The sequence below is a fragment of the Eptesicus fuscus genome, chromosome 2 (assembly GCF_027574615.1).
Source record: "Eptesicus fuscus isolate TK198812 chromosome 2, DD_ASM_mEF_20220401, whole genome shotgun sequence".
NCBI lineage: Eukaryota > Metazoa > Chordata > Mammalia > Chiroptera > Vespertilionidae > Eptesicus > Eptesicus fuscus.
The window spans coordinates 14,916,669-14,932,462 of NC_072474.1; the positions used below are offsets into that span (position 1 = coordinate 14,916,669).

The 15,794-nt window shown below is 42.7% G+C and overlaps 1 protein-coding gene across 2 annotated transcripts in view; it reads left to right on the forward strand.

Moving 5' to 3' along the window:
* The first annotated feature begins 3,104 nt into the window (after positions 1 to 3,104).
* FBXO33 (F-box protein 33) overlaps positions 3,105 to 15,794 on the forward strand; it is a 29,077-nt gene continuing 16,387 nt past the window's right edge. For both annotated transcript variants that reach the window (XM_054725517.1, XM_054725520.1), the window contains exon 1: positions 3,105 to 4,019. In XM_054725517.1, coding sequence (XP_054581492.1) covers positions 3,397 to 4,019 — 623 coding nt within the window. In that variant the 5' untranslated portion in view covers positions 3,105 to 3,396. The remainder of the gene's footprint in view (positions 4,020 to 15,794) is intronic.

A 15,794-nucleotide genomic window follows, 5' to 3' on the forward strand; every position in this document is an offset into this window, starting at 1 on the left:
TTCTCACCCCCAGTGGCCCTCCCCTGCCAGCCTGATCTAGCCCCCAACTGCCCTCCCCTGCAGGCCTGATCTAGCCCCCAACTGCCCTCCCTTGCAGGTCTGATCTCATCCCCAACTGCCCTCCCCTGCCGGCCTGATCTCACCCCCAAATGCCCTCCCCTGCCAGCCTGATTGCCCCTAACTGCCTCTTCCTTGGCCCCCACCACCATGGCTTTGTCCTGAAGAAAGTCAGACATCTGGAAGATGGCTGGTCGACCTGGTCTAATTAGCATATTACCCTTTTACTAGTATAGATTATTCCATTTAAATGAACTGTTGAGAAAAGGCAAATTTATAGAGACAGAAAGAGTATAAGTAGTTGCCTGGGAGAAAGACTGGGGATTAGCTGTCAATGGGCATGTGGAATCTTATTAAAAGGATGAAAATATTCTAAAACTGATTTAAAGTGATGGTTGCACCATTTAGTAAAATTACTAAAAATCACTGACATATAGATGAAATGGGTGAATTTTATGATATGCAAAATATCCTATATAATAAAAGCCTAATATGCAAATTGTCCGCTTGGGCGGTTGTTCGACCGGGAGTTCAACCAGGAGACCAGGAGTTCGTTGGCTCACTATGACGTGCACTGACCACCAGGAGGTGGCGCGGAACATGGCGGGTATTGGTGATGTGGCGCTGGCAGCAGTGGAGGCGCTGCCGACCCTGATGGGCCCTGACAAGAGCGGAACCACAGCAGGATGATGGAGCAGGTGAGCGGGCGGCGCCAGGCCAAGGCGGGTGTGAGCAGGGGCCCAATCGCTCCTCCGATCACACCGCAGACAGTGACCAGCAGCAGTAGTGGAGGGCAGGGCCACCACCCAGCTCCCAGGCGCTGAGGGAGCCGGGCGGGGGGCCTGGCCCTGACTGATTGTCCCACAGGTGGGATGGTGGAGCAGGTGAGGAGGAGGCGCCAGGCCACGGAGGGGTGCCAGGCGGGACTGCGGGGCTGTCTTTCCCTCTCTCTTCCACTCTCCCTAAAAAAAAAATCAATGGAGCCCTAGCAGGTTTGGCTTGGTGGATAAAGTGTCAGCCTGCAGACTGAAGGGCCCTGGGTTCAATTCCAGTCAGGGGCACATGCCTGGGTTGTGCGCTTGATCCCCAGTAGGGGGTGTGCAGGAGGCAGCTGATCATGATTCTCATCATTGATGTCTCTCTCTCCCTCCCTCCCTCTCTCCCTCTCACTTCCTCTCTGAAATCAAGAAAAAAAAATAAACGGAAAAATATCCTCAGGTGAGGATTAACAAAAGAATAATAATAAAATAAAATAAAAATCAATGGGGAAAATATCTTTGGGTGAGGATTAAAAAGAAGAAATGCAGGGACCAGAGCAGTAAGCTAAACACCAAGAGAAAGTAATCAAACATTTAAAAGGTGAGATATTCTACTGGGAAAAAAGCCTGGACTCTTTAATCAGAGAAAGAAAAACAAAGGGGGTGGGCTATTTTATATTTTAAAAGGCTTGACATAAATAACCAAAAACAAATCTGGTCCTTAATTGGATCCTGGTATAACAAAACAGCTGAACAAAGGACATCTGGGAGATAAGTTGATAAATTTAAAGATGGAATGTTAGATAACATTAAGAAGTTATTTATTTTAAATGTGATATTTTTCTTTTATTGTAATAAGCTTTTATAGATATGCATGCTGAAGTAGGTAGAAGTGGCAGATTTAGATGTCTATGATTCACTTCAAAATACATCAATAAGATATAAAAAATTAAAATGCAAGTCTTAACTTCCTAACTCACTGCTGTTTCCATAAATGCTCATTAATTTATGCATAAGGTGTAATAATTACACAGAAAGAACTCTGGCCCAGCGGTGTGCCTCCGTGGCTGAGCACCATCGATGACCAGGAGGTCATGGGTTGGATTCCCCCTCAGCGCACAGGCCCCCGTTGCAGGCTGGATCCCCAGTAGGGGCATTGCATGGACAGCTGATCAAAGATTCTCTCCCTTCATTGCGGTTTCTCTCTCACCCTCTCCCTTCCTCTCTGAAATCGATTAAACAAACAAAAGAACTCTTCCAGTCAGAGGGTCAGAGAAGTGACCTACCATGAATGTTACCTTTTTTGTAAAACAGGTACTGAACCAAGGAGAACTCAAAGGTTAACAACACAATATTGTTGGCAACGTGGTCATGCACAAGGTACCAAAATGCATCAAAGCGGCATGAACAGAGAGCCTTGTTCTCAAAGAACTAAAAATACCTAACGGCAGAGGCTTTGAAGCGGCAGCCTCACTAAAACAATCCTCAATTGTTACCTAAAGTCCTATTCCTCTCTGACTTCGCCGCCCATTACAACCAGTTAACCACTTCCCAAGTTGTGATGAGGTTAGGGGCACTCCCTGGAAAGTCCTTTCCTCAAGCGGAAGGAAACGCTTGCTATAACCACCAGTTTCATTTCAGCTAGGGCCCCCTCCATCTCAGAACTGGGAACCGACAGCCTCCCTCAGACCCTGGGACACGGTCAAGCAGCCCATTCATTTGCCTCCCCCCCTCCTCCCGCCCTGAACCCACAGGGCGGCGCTGTCCTCACTCCGCCCCTCACACCGGGTGTGCGCCCAGTCTATCCCTCGGTCCGACCCGGGGAAGGTCCACCCGCGGCTCCGGACACGCAGCGCGGCGGCCCCACCCCGCGCTTCTCTTCCGACGCAGCCCGTCGGGGGTTGCACTCGAGTGCGTGCGGTCCCCCTCGTGAGTGGCTCTCTCGCGGGGCAACTTAAAAATACTCTGGCCGGTGAGCCGACTGAGAAAGACCCTGCAGGCTGGCACTGCAGCTCGGACTCTTCGGCCTCGCAACTGAGCAACTGTGTGAGAAACGCGTCAGGACCCTCGCACTAACACGAGCTCCGCGACTTCCGCCGCCTGAACGCCTCAGGTGACGGGAGCCGCATCCGCCGCCGGACGGCAGGGGGCGCGCAGAGCGCTCGCTTCCCGCCCCGCCCGCCGCCAGCGTGCGTCAGGGGTCACGTGCCGCGTCTCCCTCCCTACCGGCTGCAGGGCGCTTCCTCCTTCCGGAAGTCGCTCCCACCAGCGTCGGGCTCCTCCCACCACAGACGACGTCAAACTAAGCTCCTACCACTGCTCTGCCTCCGCCTCCAGGCGCAGGGAGGGCCGCGGTTTCCTTACAATAAGTCCTGCCGCTTCCGGGCCCTGAAACCGGCCAGACGACGGTTTTGAAGGAACTGGGTGTGCAGGCCTCGGAGGCTGTGAGTAAAGGTTGAGAGGCGAGCGGCTGGTTCTCCGGCGCCACCCCCGCAGAGGCCTTGCCCCCTCTCCGCCACTTGAGCTGCACTTGGTTCCGCCGAGACCCACGACGGTTCCGCCCCCTTCTTCCTTGTCATTGATGTTGTTGTTCTTGTCAGTGCCGCAGCCCCGACCGCCGGGAGCTCGAACCCGAGCCGGGGCCGCCCGGGCGGCGCGGTGGCGGCGGCGGCAGTGGCTGCGGCTGCAGCAGCTGCGACGGCTGCGGGGGCTGCTCCGGGGCCTGCGGGGGCGGCCGGGGGCCGGCGGCCGGCGGCGCGGCCGGATGGCTCTGTGCGGGCAGGCGGCGGGGGCCGCGTCGCTGCCCAGCGAGCTGATCGTGCACATCTTCTCCTTCCTGCCGGCGCCCGACCGACTGCGGGCCTCGGCCTCCTGCTCGCACTGGCGCGAGTGCCTCTTCTACCCGGCTCTCTGGCCGCAGCTCCGCGTCTGCCTCCGGGTCTCACCGGCGGAGCAGCCTCGGCTCGAGTTCCTCATGCGCAAGTGCGGCTGGTTCGTGCGGGAGCTGCGCGTTGAGTTCGCCGCCGAGAATTACCTGAGCGGAGGCGGCGGTCCGGGCGGCGGAGGCGGAGGCGGAGGCGGCGCGGACCCCGGGACCGGCGGCGAAGAAGTCGAGGCCCTGCAGCTCTCCACCCGTTGGCTGGAGGTGCTGCGCACCTACTTGGAGCTGGTGCTGTGCGTGCTGGTCAGCATCCGGAACAACAGGTAGGCTCGCCCCGGCCCCTCCGCCGCCGCCACCACCCCCCTCCCCTCCCCCCTCCCCCTCCCCCTCCCCCACCGCGGGGCTCGGAGTCGCCTCCTTCCTCTCACCCAGAAATAGATTCAGTGAGGGTATGCTTGGCCCACTTCGGTGTCGCTTTCTTCGGTGGCCGGGGGTGTCCCTTCTAACCCGGCGACTTGATTGAGGCCGGAAGGCAGAACGGGAGTCCTCATTGCTACTTTATAAACCGGGATGTACTTGGTGTGTATCAGACCTCACTCCTGGCGCCTTCCAGGCAGTGTCTCATTCATCTTCTCCTTGGTGGTGCGATGGAGCCGACAGGCGCCGGCATTACTCCTTTTACTGATAGGAAAGCTTGGAGAATAAGACGTGTGAGTTTGGGGAGAAATAAAAACATAACTCGGTTTTTCTGACTCTGTACCTGTCCATTCAAAGCAGATAGACCGGGGGGCGGGGGGCGCGGGGGAGGCAATATGCTACTGGTGTCATCATTACAAGACTCTAAATTACTAAAAGAAATCTTAGACAGCCACTTTCTGGCTGGGAGTGGTTTTGATTAACTGGGCCAGGCACAAAGAGTGGTGGAAGAAGTGCTTGTTAAACCTAGGGTTTGGGGAAGAGCCTGGTCATCGGGATTGGAAGTCCTTCCCCATGCACCTCCGGACTCAACTTGTCCCGCGTGATTCACCTGCAAGCACAGTCCAGCATGGTGGTTGCCTGTGTTGGGCGAATTGGCCGATGTCTGCAGAGGTTTCAGCACGAATGTAACTGTCCTCCTTTTACATTAGGACTTGACTGTAATTCTAGGACTAACTTTTTATGTTCTATGTTCTGATTTTCCTAATAAGTATTACTATTTCTGTTATCTATTGCCCTCTCCATAATCCCATTAATTTTTATTTTATGTATTTGGATATTCTAACCTTACAATTAAACTATGAGTTGGAAGAAAGTTCAAAAGGTCGAAGGAGCAACATACATAGTAATAATAGTTGAGCAGGTCCCAGGTACTTTCACATTCACTATCTTAGTTGATCCTTTCAGTGACCCTGTGCATTAGGCAGGAGGGCTACTATTAGAAAGAAAACTGACACTTGACTATGTCAAGCATTGTTTTTCTCCAAGAGCAGTGTCTTTACTTTATCAATAAATACAGTATGTTGAACAGGATTGAGAAGGTCCTGGTTTAATGCTAAACCGAATATATATATGCTAATCCCTTCACCTTTTTTATCCAGTCACCCCACTCTCCCTCCCCTCAGGCACCCACATGTCTGTTCCATGAATCCATGCTTTTGTCTGAATCAAAAGTGGGCAAGGTAAACATATTGCTCCAAGTTGTATCTGAGCATGGCTCCAATATTCCAGTGGCCTGTGTATTTCCCTAGCTCTTCACAAACGATTCCATTTCCTTACTTTCATTTTATGTGGCAAGAAAGGCTTTCTGAGGCCTTGATCAGACTGGAAACTCTTTGACAGAGTCAAATGCATGGCTAGAGGACCAACTGACCCTGAAGTTGAAAGGATTCAATCTGTGAGCACTTAACAACTGATGAGATCAAGAGTGGGGGTGAATTCAGCCAATACCAGTTAGATTTTCATGTTCGGAGATACGATAGCACTTCTGAGCCACCATCCAAAAAAGTGTGCCTTTGGTCTAAGAACAAGTCTTGCACAGTGCCTAGTTTCTCTTAGTGTTTTAAGAACTGGTTTGTTAGTTTGATGGGTGGGTAACATTACATAGACATTTTCTTCCCTTTGGTGTTTAATTTTTCTCTCCCTCCCTTCCTCCCCCATCACTTTTTTTTTCCAGCCTTATTAAGGTATAATTGACAAGTAAACGTATACTTTCCACTTTTATTAGCATCCCAATCTACCTGTCTATGAGACCACCCTATACCTGTCCTTTTGGGTTAGCTATCATTTCTATACACTGTCATTCCTGATTTTAAGGCTTTGTCATTTACTATAGGGATGGTGCTATGTTGTGTATCCAAACTTAAAGTGTAGTGTCATTACATGTATTACTACTAACGCTATTTCAAAGGTTTTTAAATTTATGTTTGGAAGTAAGTTAGTCTCATCTTTATTTTTGAAAATGTCTTGAAGTACTCTAGTAATATTGGAAGTATTAATATGAATGCTAAAAACATAAATGGGACTAGTTTTCTTTAAATTATTACAAATTTGAAAATGTTTTAAACCAAGTTTTTTAGTTTTTACTCTGGTAAAGCCTCTTCTTATTTCCTTCCATAATCACTTAAACTGTATACTGAGGCTCACTGAAGACCCAAAACAACTTCATTTACTGTTTTTTGGTTCTCTAAAAACATGAAATGTAATTAACTAATGAGAAGAATGAACATTTGACATTATTCTTTATATTTCTGAGTTAAATTTACAGTGCTTTTGTTTTAGGATTTCTGCCATTTTATTAGTAGAAAAGGGGGGTATAAAACCTACCAGGTCATACCCTGGCCGTTTTGTTCAGTGGTTACAGCATCAGCCCTCAGCCCAGAGTCAAGGGTTTGATTGCCCAGTCAAGGACACATACCTGGATTTTAGGTTTGATCCCTGGCGCCCCTCCGCACTCCTTCAGGAGGCAAGCAATCAATGTGTGTCTCTCTCACATCTATCTCTCTCTCTCTGTCTCCTTCTCTCCTTCCTTCTCTATCCCCCTCCCTCCCTTCAACTCTCTCTAAAAATTAATGGAAAAAATACCCTTAGGTAAGAATGAATAAAAGAAAAAACCTACCAGGTCACAAGTTTTATGCTTCTAGGCTGTGCTGAGTTTACCCAAGATCAGTTTATATAGGACCTAAGATAATAGTTATTTTTAAAAAATCTGTTTTTCATCCTCCAAATATTGAGAGCTTACTATGTGCCAAGCAGTGAAGAGAAGCTTCTTGTTCCCATAGAGTCAATATTCTGGAGGGGAAAGGCCGATAGAAACAAGTAAATGAAAGAAAGTTTATTTCATTTGTGGAAATCTGAAAATAAATAAAAGAGTGGCATGCTAATTGTACCTTTGCGACGCCCACCATCCAATCAGGAGTGAGTATGCAAATTAACCCAACAAAGATGGCAGGTTAATTTGCATATGCAGGTGCCTAGTGGCCAGGGGCGGGACATTCTGCTCCACTCCAGCCACTCTGGGCCTTTGGGCAGCATGGGAAGGCAGAAAGGCAGCTCTGGGCTGGAGCGGAAAGACAGCTCAGGCCAGAGCGAAGGCAGTGCCAGCCGCCATGGGAAGGAAGGCCCATTCTTGCACAGACCTTCGTGCGTTGGGCCTCTAGTCTGAAAATAAAAGACTACGTATGTAATATTAGATGGAGGGTGAGGGAAAACCTTTCTTGAACTGCAACTCGAGTAATAAGAGTCACCCATCTGAAGATCTAAGCAAATAGCATTCCAAACTGAAAAGAAAAAAAAAAAGGTAAGCACTAAGGCCTTAGGCCAGACAAATTTTTGGCCTATAGGAAAGTACCATGCAAATGAGGGTAAGACTATATTCTAAGAATAGAATAATTAGTTGATTGAAAAAATATTAAGGACAGGAAAAATGTAATCTAATTTGCATTTTAAGACAATCACAGGTTGCTGTGTAATGAATTATTTATAAGAGGGCACAAGAGCCCAGCTGGCGTGACTCAGTGGTTGAGCATCAACCTATGAACCAGGAGGTCAGGGTTCGATTCCCCGTCAGGGCTCATGCCCAGGTTGTGGGCTTGATCCCCAGTGTGAGCCGTGCAGGGGGCAGCCGGTCAGTGATTCTCTCTCATCATTGATGTTTCTATCTATTCTCCCTTCCTCTTTGAAATCACTTTTAAAAAATTGTTTTTTTTAAATGGCACAAGAGAGGAAATAGGAAGACTGGTTGGAAAGTTGTTGCAATAATCTAGTCAGGAGATGATGGAAACAGTTGAAATGAAGGAAAGTGGATAGATTTGAAATATATTTTGGAAGTAGAGCCAAGAGGACTTGCTGCTTGGATGTAGATTTAAAAAAACGGAAGGGCCCTGGCCAGGTGGCTCGGTGGGTTGGAGCATTGTCCTGTATACCAAAAGGGGGAGGGTTCGGTTCTGGTCAGGGTATGTACATAGGTCGTAGGTTCATTCTCCAATAGGGTGCATATGGGAGGCAACCAATGAATGTTTCTCTCTCACATTAGTATTTATCTCTCTTTTCCTTCCTCTGTGTCTAAAATCAATAAAAATCATATCCTCAGGTGAGGATTTTAAAAAAGAAAGAATCATGTTTTTTTATTATTTCTCTGTAAGCTTCCGTTTTCTTGTTCTTAGCACTGTTAAAATTATCTTTTAATAGCATGTTGTCTAGCAATTTTACATGTCCATCTTATTTTTTAAAATTTTGTATGTCAACCTTATTTTTTTTAATCTTTTTTGTATAATCTCTGGGATTTGAGGGTGATAGTAATTGAGATGGTAATTGGGTAAATGAATTTGTAAAGCAAATTCTGAGAAATTGCTTTTAGTTTAATGGATCATAAAAAAGCTATTAAGGAATGCTATTATAGGCTGGTAACTTATTTCTGGTCTCTATAAAGTTGTGCTAATATGGTAGCCACTAGCAAGATATAGATTTTTATTTTTTATTTTTTTTTTTTTAGAGAGAGGAAGGGTGAGGGAGAACTAGAAACATGGAGCAGCTGCCTCCTGCACACCCCCTACTGGGGATCAAGCCTGCAACCCAGGCATGGACCCTGACTGGGAATTGAACCAGTGACCTCTTGGTGCATGGGACGACACTCATTCCACTGAGACTCGCTAGCCGAGCATAGCCACATATAGCTATTTAATTTGTTGAGTAATTAAAGTTTTAGTTAGTCACACTAGCCACATTTCAAGTGCAATAGTCATATGTGGATAGTGGCTACCATATTGGACAGCATAGAATAGAGCGTTTCCATTATGACAAAGGTTTATTGACAACATTTCTGTAAAAAGTTTGATTTGGTTGTGGTTATTATTATCTGTGAGAGGAGGAAATATGTTTGTTTTTTGTTTTTTGTTTTTTTGTTTTTTAATTTCTTTATTGATTAAGGTGTCACATATTTGTCCTCATCCCCCCATTCCCATCCCACACCCCTCCCCACGGATGCCCCAACCCCCTGTTGAACTTAACCGTTGGATAGGCTCATATGCATGCACACAAGTCCTTTGGTTGATCTCTCCCCCCTCCTCCCAACCTCCCCTATACCCCCTCTGAGGCCCGATAGTCCGATCGATGCCTCCTTGTTTCTGGTAATATGTTTGTTTTTTGTTTTTATTTTTTAATATATATTTTTATTAATTTCAGAGAGGGGGAAGGGAAGAGAAACATCAATGATAAGAGGGAATCATTGATCAGCTGCCTCCTGCACGCCCCACACTGGGAATGAGACCACAACCCAGGCATATGCACTGATTGGGACTCGAACCCTAACCTCCTGGTTCATAAGTCGATGCTCAACCACTGAGCCATGCTGGCCTGGCGAGGAGGAAATATGTTATCAAATTATTATGTGGATATAAACACACTTGATATTAAATATGAACTAAAAAGAATAGAATTGACCTGAAAAAAATTTCATGCAGTGATGTAGTTTAGTTTAGCTTTTATCTATTTAAAAAAAGGAAAATATTGCATTTTATGAGCTACTTTACAACATTGTAGAACGTTTTAACCTTTTTAAGAGCATCATTTTAAAGTATCAAGTTCTTACGGATTTTCCTTTTCCATAGTTAATTAGTCTTAGCTGTATTAACTCCAATTTAAGGTGGCTGTTTTTGGCATTTTGGCACTAGTACTACTTTATTACATGAAATAATTTTGGATCCTCTGAAATGAAAGAAAACTTACTGAAGTTGCTGCCACAGATAAAGTTCCCCAATTTTTAACTACACAAGATATTATGATCAAGAATCCTCAGTTGTACTAAACAGTCCAACAGAAATACCATAAAAAGATAAAAGGTTTTTAGCCCTCTGCAATTATAACTTAAGGATTAATTCTTAGGTTCATAGGTAGTTAAGACTGGTTTTGCAAAATTGCTCAAACCCACTAAATCTGTATATGTAGATTTTTATAAAAGGTTATCAAAAATTGTGATAAAAAATTGTGATGGTGGTTTAATTCATAGGGAAATTCTTAAGTTAAAAAAATAAGATATCTCTTTTTAATGGATGTTTAATATACATATTTAATTATTTTTTTAATATGCATACTAAAACTGGTTGAAAGATAAGTACAAATCATAGGTTTTGAGGAAATAATTTTATTTTTTCTGGGCGATTGTTATTTTTAGAGGAATTCCAAGTGTATAATGTACCTGAAAACTGGTCTGCACCCTAAATTTGTGATGTGTGAGATATAGCTAAACAGACCCTAGTTTTTGACATGCACTAAGGTAAATACAACATTCAACAAATATTTACTGAATGCCAGGCCCTCTTCTAGCAGCTGGGGATACAGCAGAAATCAAAAAGCCTTGTCATCATAGAGCTTGTTCTAATGGGAAAAAAGACAAAAATATGTAGTATCACAGTTGGTAATACATGCATGAAGCAAAATGAAGCACTGAGGGGAGATAGGAATGGTGGAGGTGCAAAAGAGTGTTATTGTGTAAAATAGGGAACTTAAGGAAAGAAGTAGTATGTGAAGGAAAGGAAGGGAGTATAAGCCAGGTGTCTCTTTGGAGAGTGATTCCTGAGGGGAGGAGCAGTAATGGAAGAGTGGTCATATAGTGGGACTATGCATACTTAAGTATATCACAGAGAACAATGAAATAAATGTTCAAGAAAGAGGTCAACCACTAAGAAGAAAAAGTGATGTGGAAATCAGTAAGACCTTATTGAGCTCTTGTAAGAATTTGACTTTTACTCTGAATGAGGTTAAGGGGCCAGGAAAAGGTTTTGAGTTGAGGAGTAACATGATCTAGTATTTCTAAAGGAATGTTCTAGCTGCTATGTTGGGACTAGTTTGTAGCAAGACAAGGGTAGAAGCAACAAGCCAAGTTGGGAGGCTGTTGCAGTAATCCAGGCAAGAGACTTTGGATGAGAGCAATGAAAGTGATGAGTGCATTAATCTGATTCTGTATTTTTATCTGGAGGCCTTTTAGAAGTGGAATCCTATATAATAAAAACCTAATATGCAAATTGATCGAATGGTGGAATGACCGGGATGCAGATGCTCAATTCAGGAGCTGCCCCCTGGCGATCAGTGCGCTGCTAAGCCAGCAGCCGGGCTCACGGCTGATGAGCGTAGCGGTGGTGGGAGCTTCTCCCACCTCCGAGCGGCAGCACTAAGGACCTCTTGGGGGATGTTCGACTGTTGGTTTAGGCCCGCTCCCCTCAGGGGCCTAAGCTGGCAGGCAGATATCCCCGAGGGGTCCTGAACTGCACGAGGGTGAAGGCTGAGCTGAGAGGCCTCCTCCCCAAGTGCACCGATGTTGAGCACCAGGCCTCTAGTGTGAGTATAAAAGAATAGATGTTATTGTTCAGCTAACATTACAGTGCCCTTTTAATGACTACTCCCTAAATATGTCTAAAAATACTTTTCCTTTAGCTGTTTTTATTCATTTTGTTTTCCTTTTGTGTTAATGATTTGCCTTCTCTTTAAGAAAAATAGGTACCTAGGATTTGGATACAATTTATTTTCTGCAAACATGGCTCGCGTTTGGTATTTAGCTCCTTTACCACCAAGTACTTTCAAGCAATGCCCTATTCATATGGGCCTTACATAAATTTGAATCAGTCTGTTGAATTGCCCCATAAACTTCCTGGTCTTCCTTGCTGCAGTGACTTGGGATTTTCCTTTCTCTGTTTTCTCCTCTTTCTCTTTTCTCCTTCATATAAATCCATTACTACTTGGAATTTCCCTAAGTCTGGCCCTAACATGAGCTATAGGTTCAAGATGATGAGACTAAGTAGAAAGGAAGAAGCAAATGGTAGTCTGCACAAAGATTCTTCCTTCTTTTTGCCCCCATACCACTGGTTTCATCACCTGTACAACTAGGCCTAGATAACTCTGTTTTTCTGCCCACTCAAAATTTGTACTCTTCTATTAACTCTCTTAAGTGGACAAGGAAAAGAGAGGAAGTGAAGGACAAGATTAAACTGCCTTTTAACCTGGTTTGTTATTCATATGTGGCTAGTAATTTCAAAAAAAGACTCTCTCAGAAACTTCAAAAGGACACTTTTAGAATCAAGGCAAAGAAGAAAGGTGGTCACCTGAGGTAAAAGACTTAGATCTTCTATAGCTTAGACCCACCTTCTTAAGCCATACACCCTCTCCACACAAGAATCCTATTAGAATCACCACCAGGGTCATGGGACTGGGTAACGTCTATTCCTATTGCAGTACTGAAGGGATCTGAGTAGGTGTGTAATTGACAGCCCTTAAAATCCTAAGCTAGGCCCTGGTTGGTGTGGCTCAGTAGGTTGAGTGGGTGGAGCATTGTCCCATGTACCAAAAGGTTAGTCCAGTTAGATTCTTGGATCAGGAGGCAACCAATTGATGTTTCTCTTTTTGTCTCTCTCTTTTCGCCTCTCTCAGTCTCTTTCTCCCTCCTTCTCCCTTCCCCCTCTCTCTAAAATCAATAAAAACATCTAATAAAAATATTTTTAAAATAAATGAAATCCTAAGCTAATTTTAGTGGAGAAACAGCAGTATTCATCAACTGTATTATGTAGGCACTATTATTTTACAGATAATGAAACTGAGGCACAGAGTAGTTAAATGAACTTACACAATTAGATAAATAACTGCCTTTTTTCCTACTTTTTTAATGCAATTTTCAAACATAAAAACTAGACACAATAACCCTATCTCTTAGTTTCAATCATTTAAGGATTTTTTCATATTAGCTTTCTTTTCTTTTAAGTATTTTAAAACAAATCCAAGATATTGGTATCATTTTACACTACATACTTCAGGGTAAGGCTCTGAAAGTTGTAGGCATTTTTATATATAGCAACAATGCCATTCATACACTTAACACAGTTATCAGTAATTCCTTAGTCTCACCTGATTTTTTTAAAAATTAGTCTTTTTTAAAACTTTATTTCCACTCCAAGAGTATAAACTCATGTGCACTTGAAATATAACCAACATAACCTTTCACATCATTAGCACACAGTGTATATTTTAATAATCAGATGAGTAGAGAATAGGAGAGCAAGCAGCTTGTAGGCTAAGTTATAAGTACTTAATGATCTGATTAGCTCTGTATCTGGAACTTAGGATTTTAAAAATAGGGTTAAAGAAGAATGCAATTAAGTTGAAGAATTCATTATTTTCTGGCAATACTATGGCCTTTTGCATGTTTTAGAAAGATTGATTATCAAACACATTTTAGGATTTGCAAAGGGACTAGTAAGTAGGTTGTATCCTATTAATGTTACCATAGGAACGGAGCTAAATTAATTTGAAGAATTAAAATGAAAGAAAAACGGTTTAACCAACTGTAATGTTTCCCAGTATGTGTTTGTTCATGCTTTTTGAACAGTCGCATGGTGGGCATTGTGCAGAAAAGAACCATGTTTGCTTCTTCAGTTCACTTGCTGACTCAACAATAAATAAATGAATGAATAAACTCCCTAAGTAACTAAAACTCAGATCACAGATATCATCTTTAAATAAAAGGATTATGTGGCATAATTCCCTTGTTGTGGATATAGTCTCCTGGCCTCAAAATGAGACATCTATTTATTGCCATGGTTCAGTAGATTCTATTCTAGTGTTGTTGCCTCAATGTTCTTTTCAGTCCATTTTTGTCATCTGAAACAATAATGAAACCCCTGGGGGCTATATGCAGTCTCCCTAGCTTCACTAAGATCTGAAATCTAATTTCAACATAATATATTTAAAAGTTGCCCTTGAGTTGCCAGGTTTTTTCCCCTAAGTTTTAAAATAATTACTATTTTTTATATCACTTCATAAGTAAAATTTCATTTTGAATGGAAAAATAAGTAACTGAAATTTTTTCCACAAATGTCTATCAGATACTACTCTAAAATATTATTGCCACTTTTAATTTTTCTAATAACTTTCAATAAGACCGTTGTATTCTATGACACAGTTTAATTATAAGAAACAGCATGAACTAAGTGGAAGTCAGAATCCTTTAAATAGTTCTGCGCTAACTATATTGCAGTCTTACACAAGTCACTTCAATTTCTCATGTATAAAGAGATATGGTTAGGTTGAATGATCCCACAAATCATTCTAGTTTCAAAAGTATGTCAATGATTACATCTGTAAAGAAAGTTCCTGAGTGTATTACTGGTTATATTGTAATAAGATTACTATTCTATTGCTGCAAATAAAAAGAGTTTTTGTTAAATTGTCCTTTAGTGGCATGTTTCTAACAGTGCTGGGACATTAAAGATATTATATAGCTGGAACTAAAACAAATCTTTCAGGAATTCTCCTTATGTAAACTTGTTAAATTTTAATAATATGCAGGTGGTTAATTTTTAAATGATTTTCATGTAAATTAAGTTCTTATTAACAAAGGTGAGAAGCTATGTAAAGGTAATTTAAATTTCTTGTCTGAATTTCTTAGTATGTATTTGTAAAAATAGAATATTTGCAAAATACAGAAGAAAGTAAAAAATTCACCAGAGATAATCGCTGGTAAAATGTGATACATCCTTTTGCAAAATAGGAATAATAATCTATGTATGGTTGTCTATTAATATTATATCTTGTGCATTTTTTCACATCAAAAGTCCATTCACCTACTTAAAAGGTCAAAATCCAGAACACTGACAACATCAAATGCTGCCAAAATGTACAACAACAGGAACTCTCATTAATTGCTGGAAGGAATGCAAAGTAGTACAGTCACTATGAAAGATAATTTAGCAGTTTCCTACAAAATTAAACATAACTCTTACAATACAATCCAGCATTCTTGCTTCTTGGTATTTGAAAACATATGTCCTAACAAAAACCTGATATAGACATTTATAGCAACTTTATTCATAATTGCCAGAATTGGAAACAACCAAGATGTCCTTCAGTAGGTGAATGGATATATTAACTTGGGTACATTCAGACAGTGGAATTATTATTCAGAGCTAAAAAGAAATGAGCTAGCAAGAGATAAAAAATACATGGAGGAACCTTAAATGCATATTTCTACCTGAAAGAAGACAATCTGTAAAGGCTAAATACTGAATAATTCCAACTATATGAGATTCTAGAAAGAGCAAAACTGTGGAAACAATAAAAAGATAAGTGGCGCCCTAGCCGGTTTGGCTCAGTGGGTAGAACATTAGCCTGCGGTCTGAAGGGTCCAACGTTTGGTTCTGGTCAAGGGCTCAATCCTTGGCCCAGTTGAGGCATGTGTAGGAGGCAACCAATTGATGTATCTCCCTCATGTCGCTGTTTCTCTTTCCCCTCCCTTCCACTCTCTCTAAAAATCAATGGAAAAATATTGGACTGCCAGTAGGATTTTAAAAAAAGAAAGAAAAGTGATTGCCAGGGATGGGGAGGGGAGATCTGAATAGGCAAAGCACAGAGGATTTTTAGGCCAGTGAAAAACTTTGTGTGATATTATAATGATGGCTATATGTCATTATACATTGGTCTAAACCCACAGAATATACAACACTAGGAGTGAATTCTGAGGTAAACTATGTACTTTGGATGATTATGATCTATCAGTGTAAGTTCATCCTTGGTAAAAAAAAAAAATATATATATCATTCTGCTGAGTGATGTTGATAATAGGGGAAGGTATGCATGTGGAG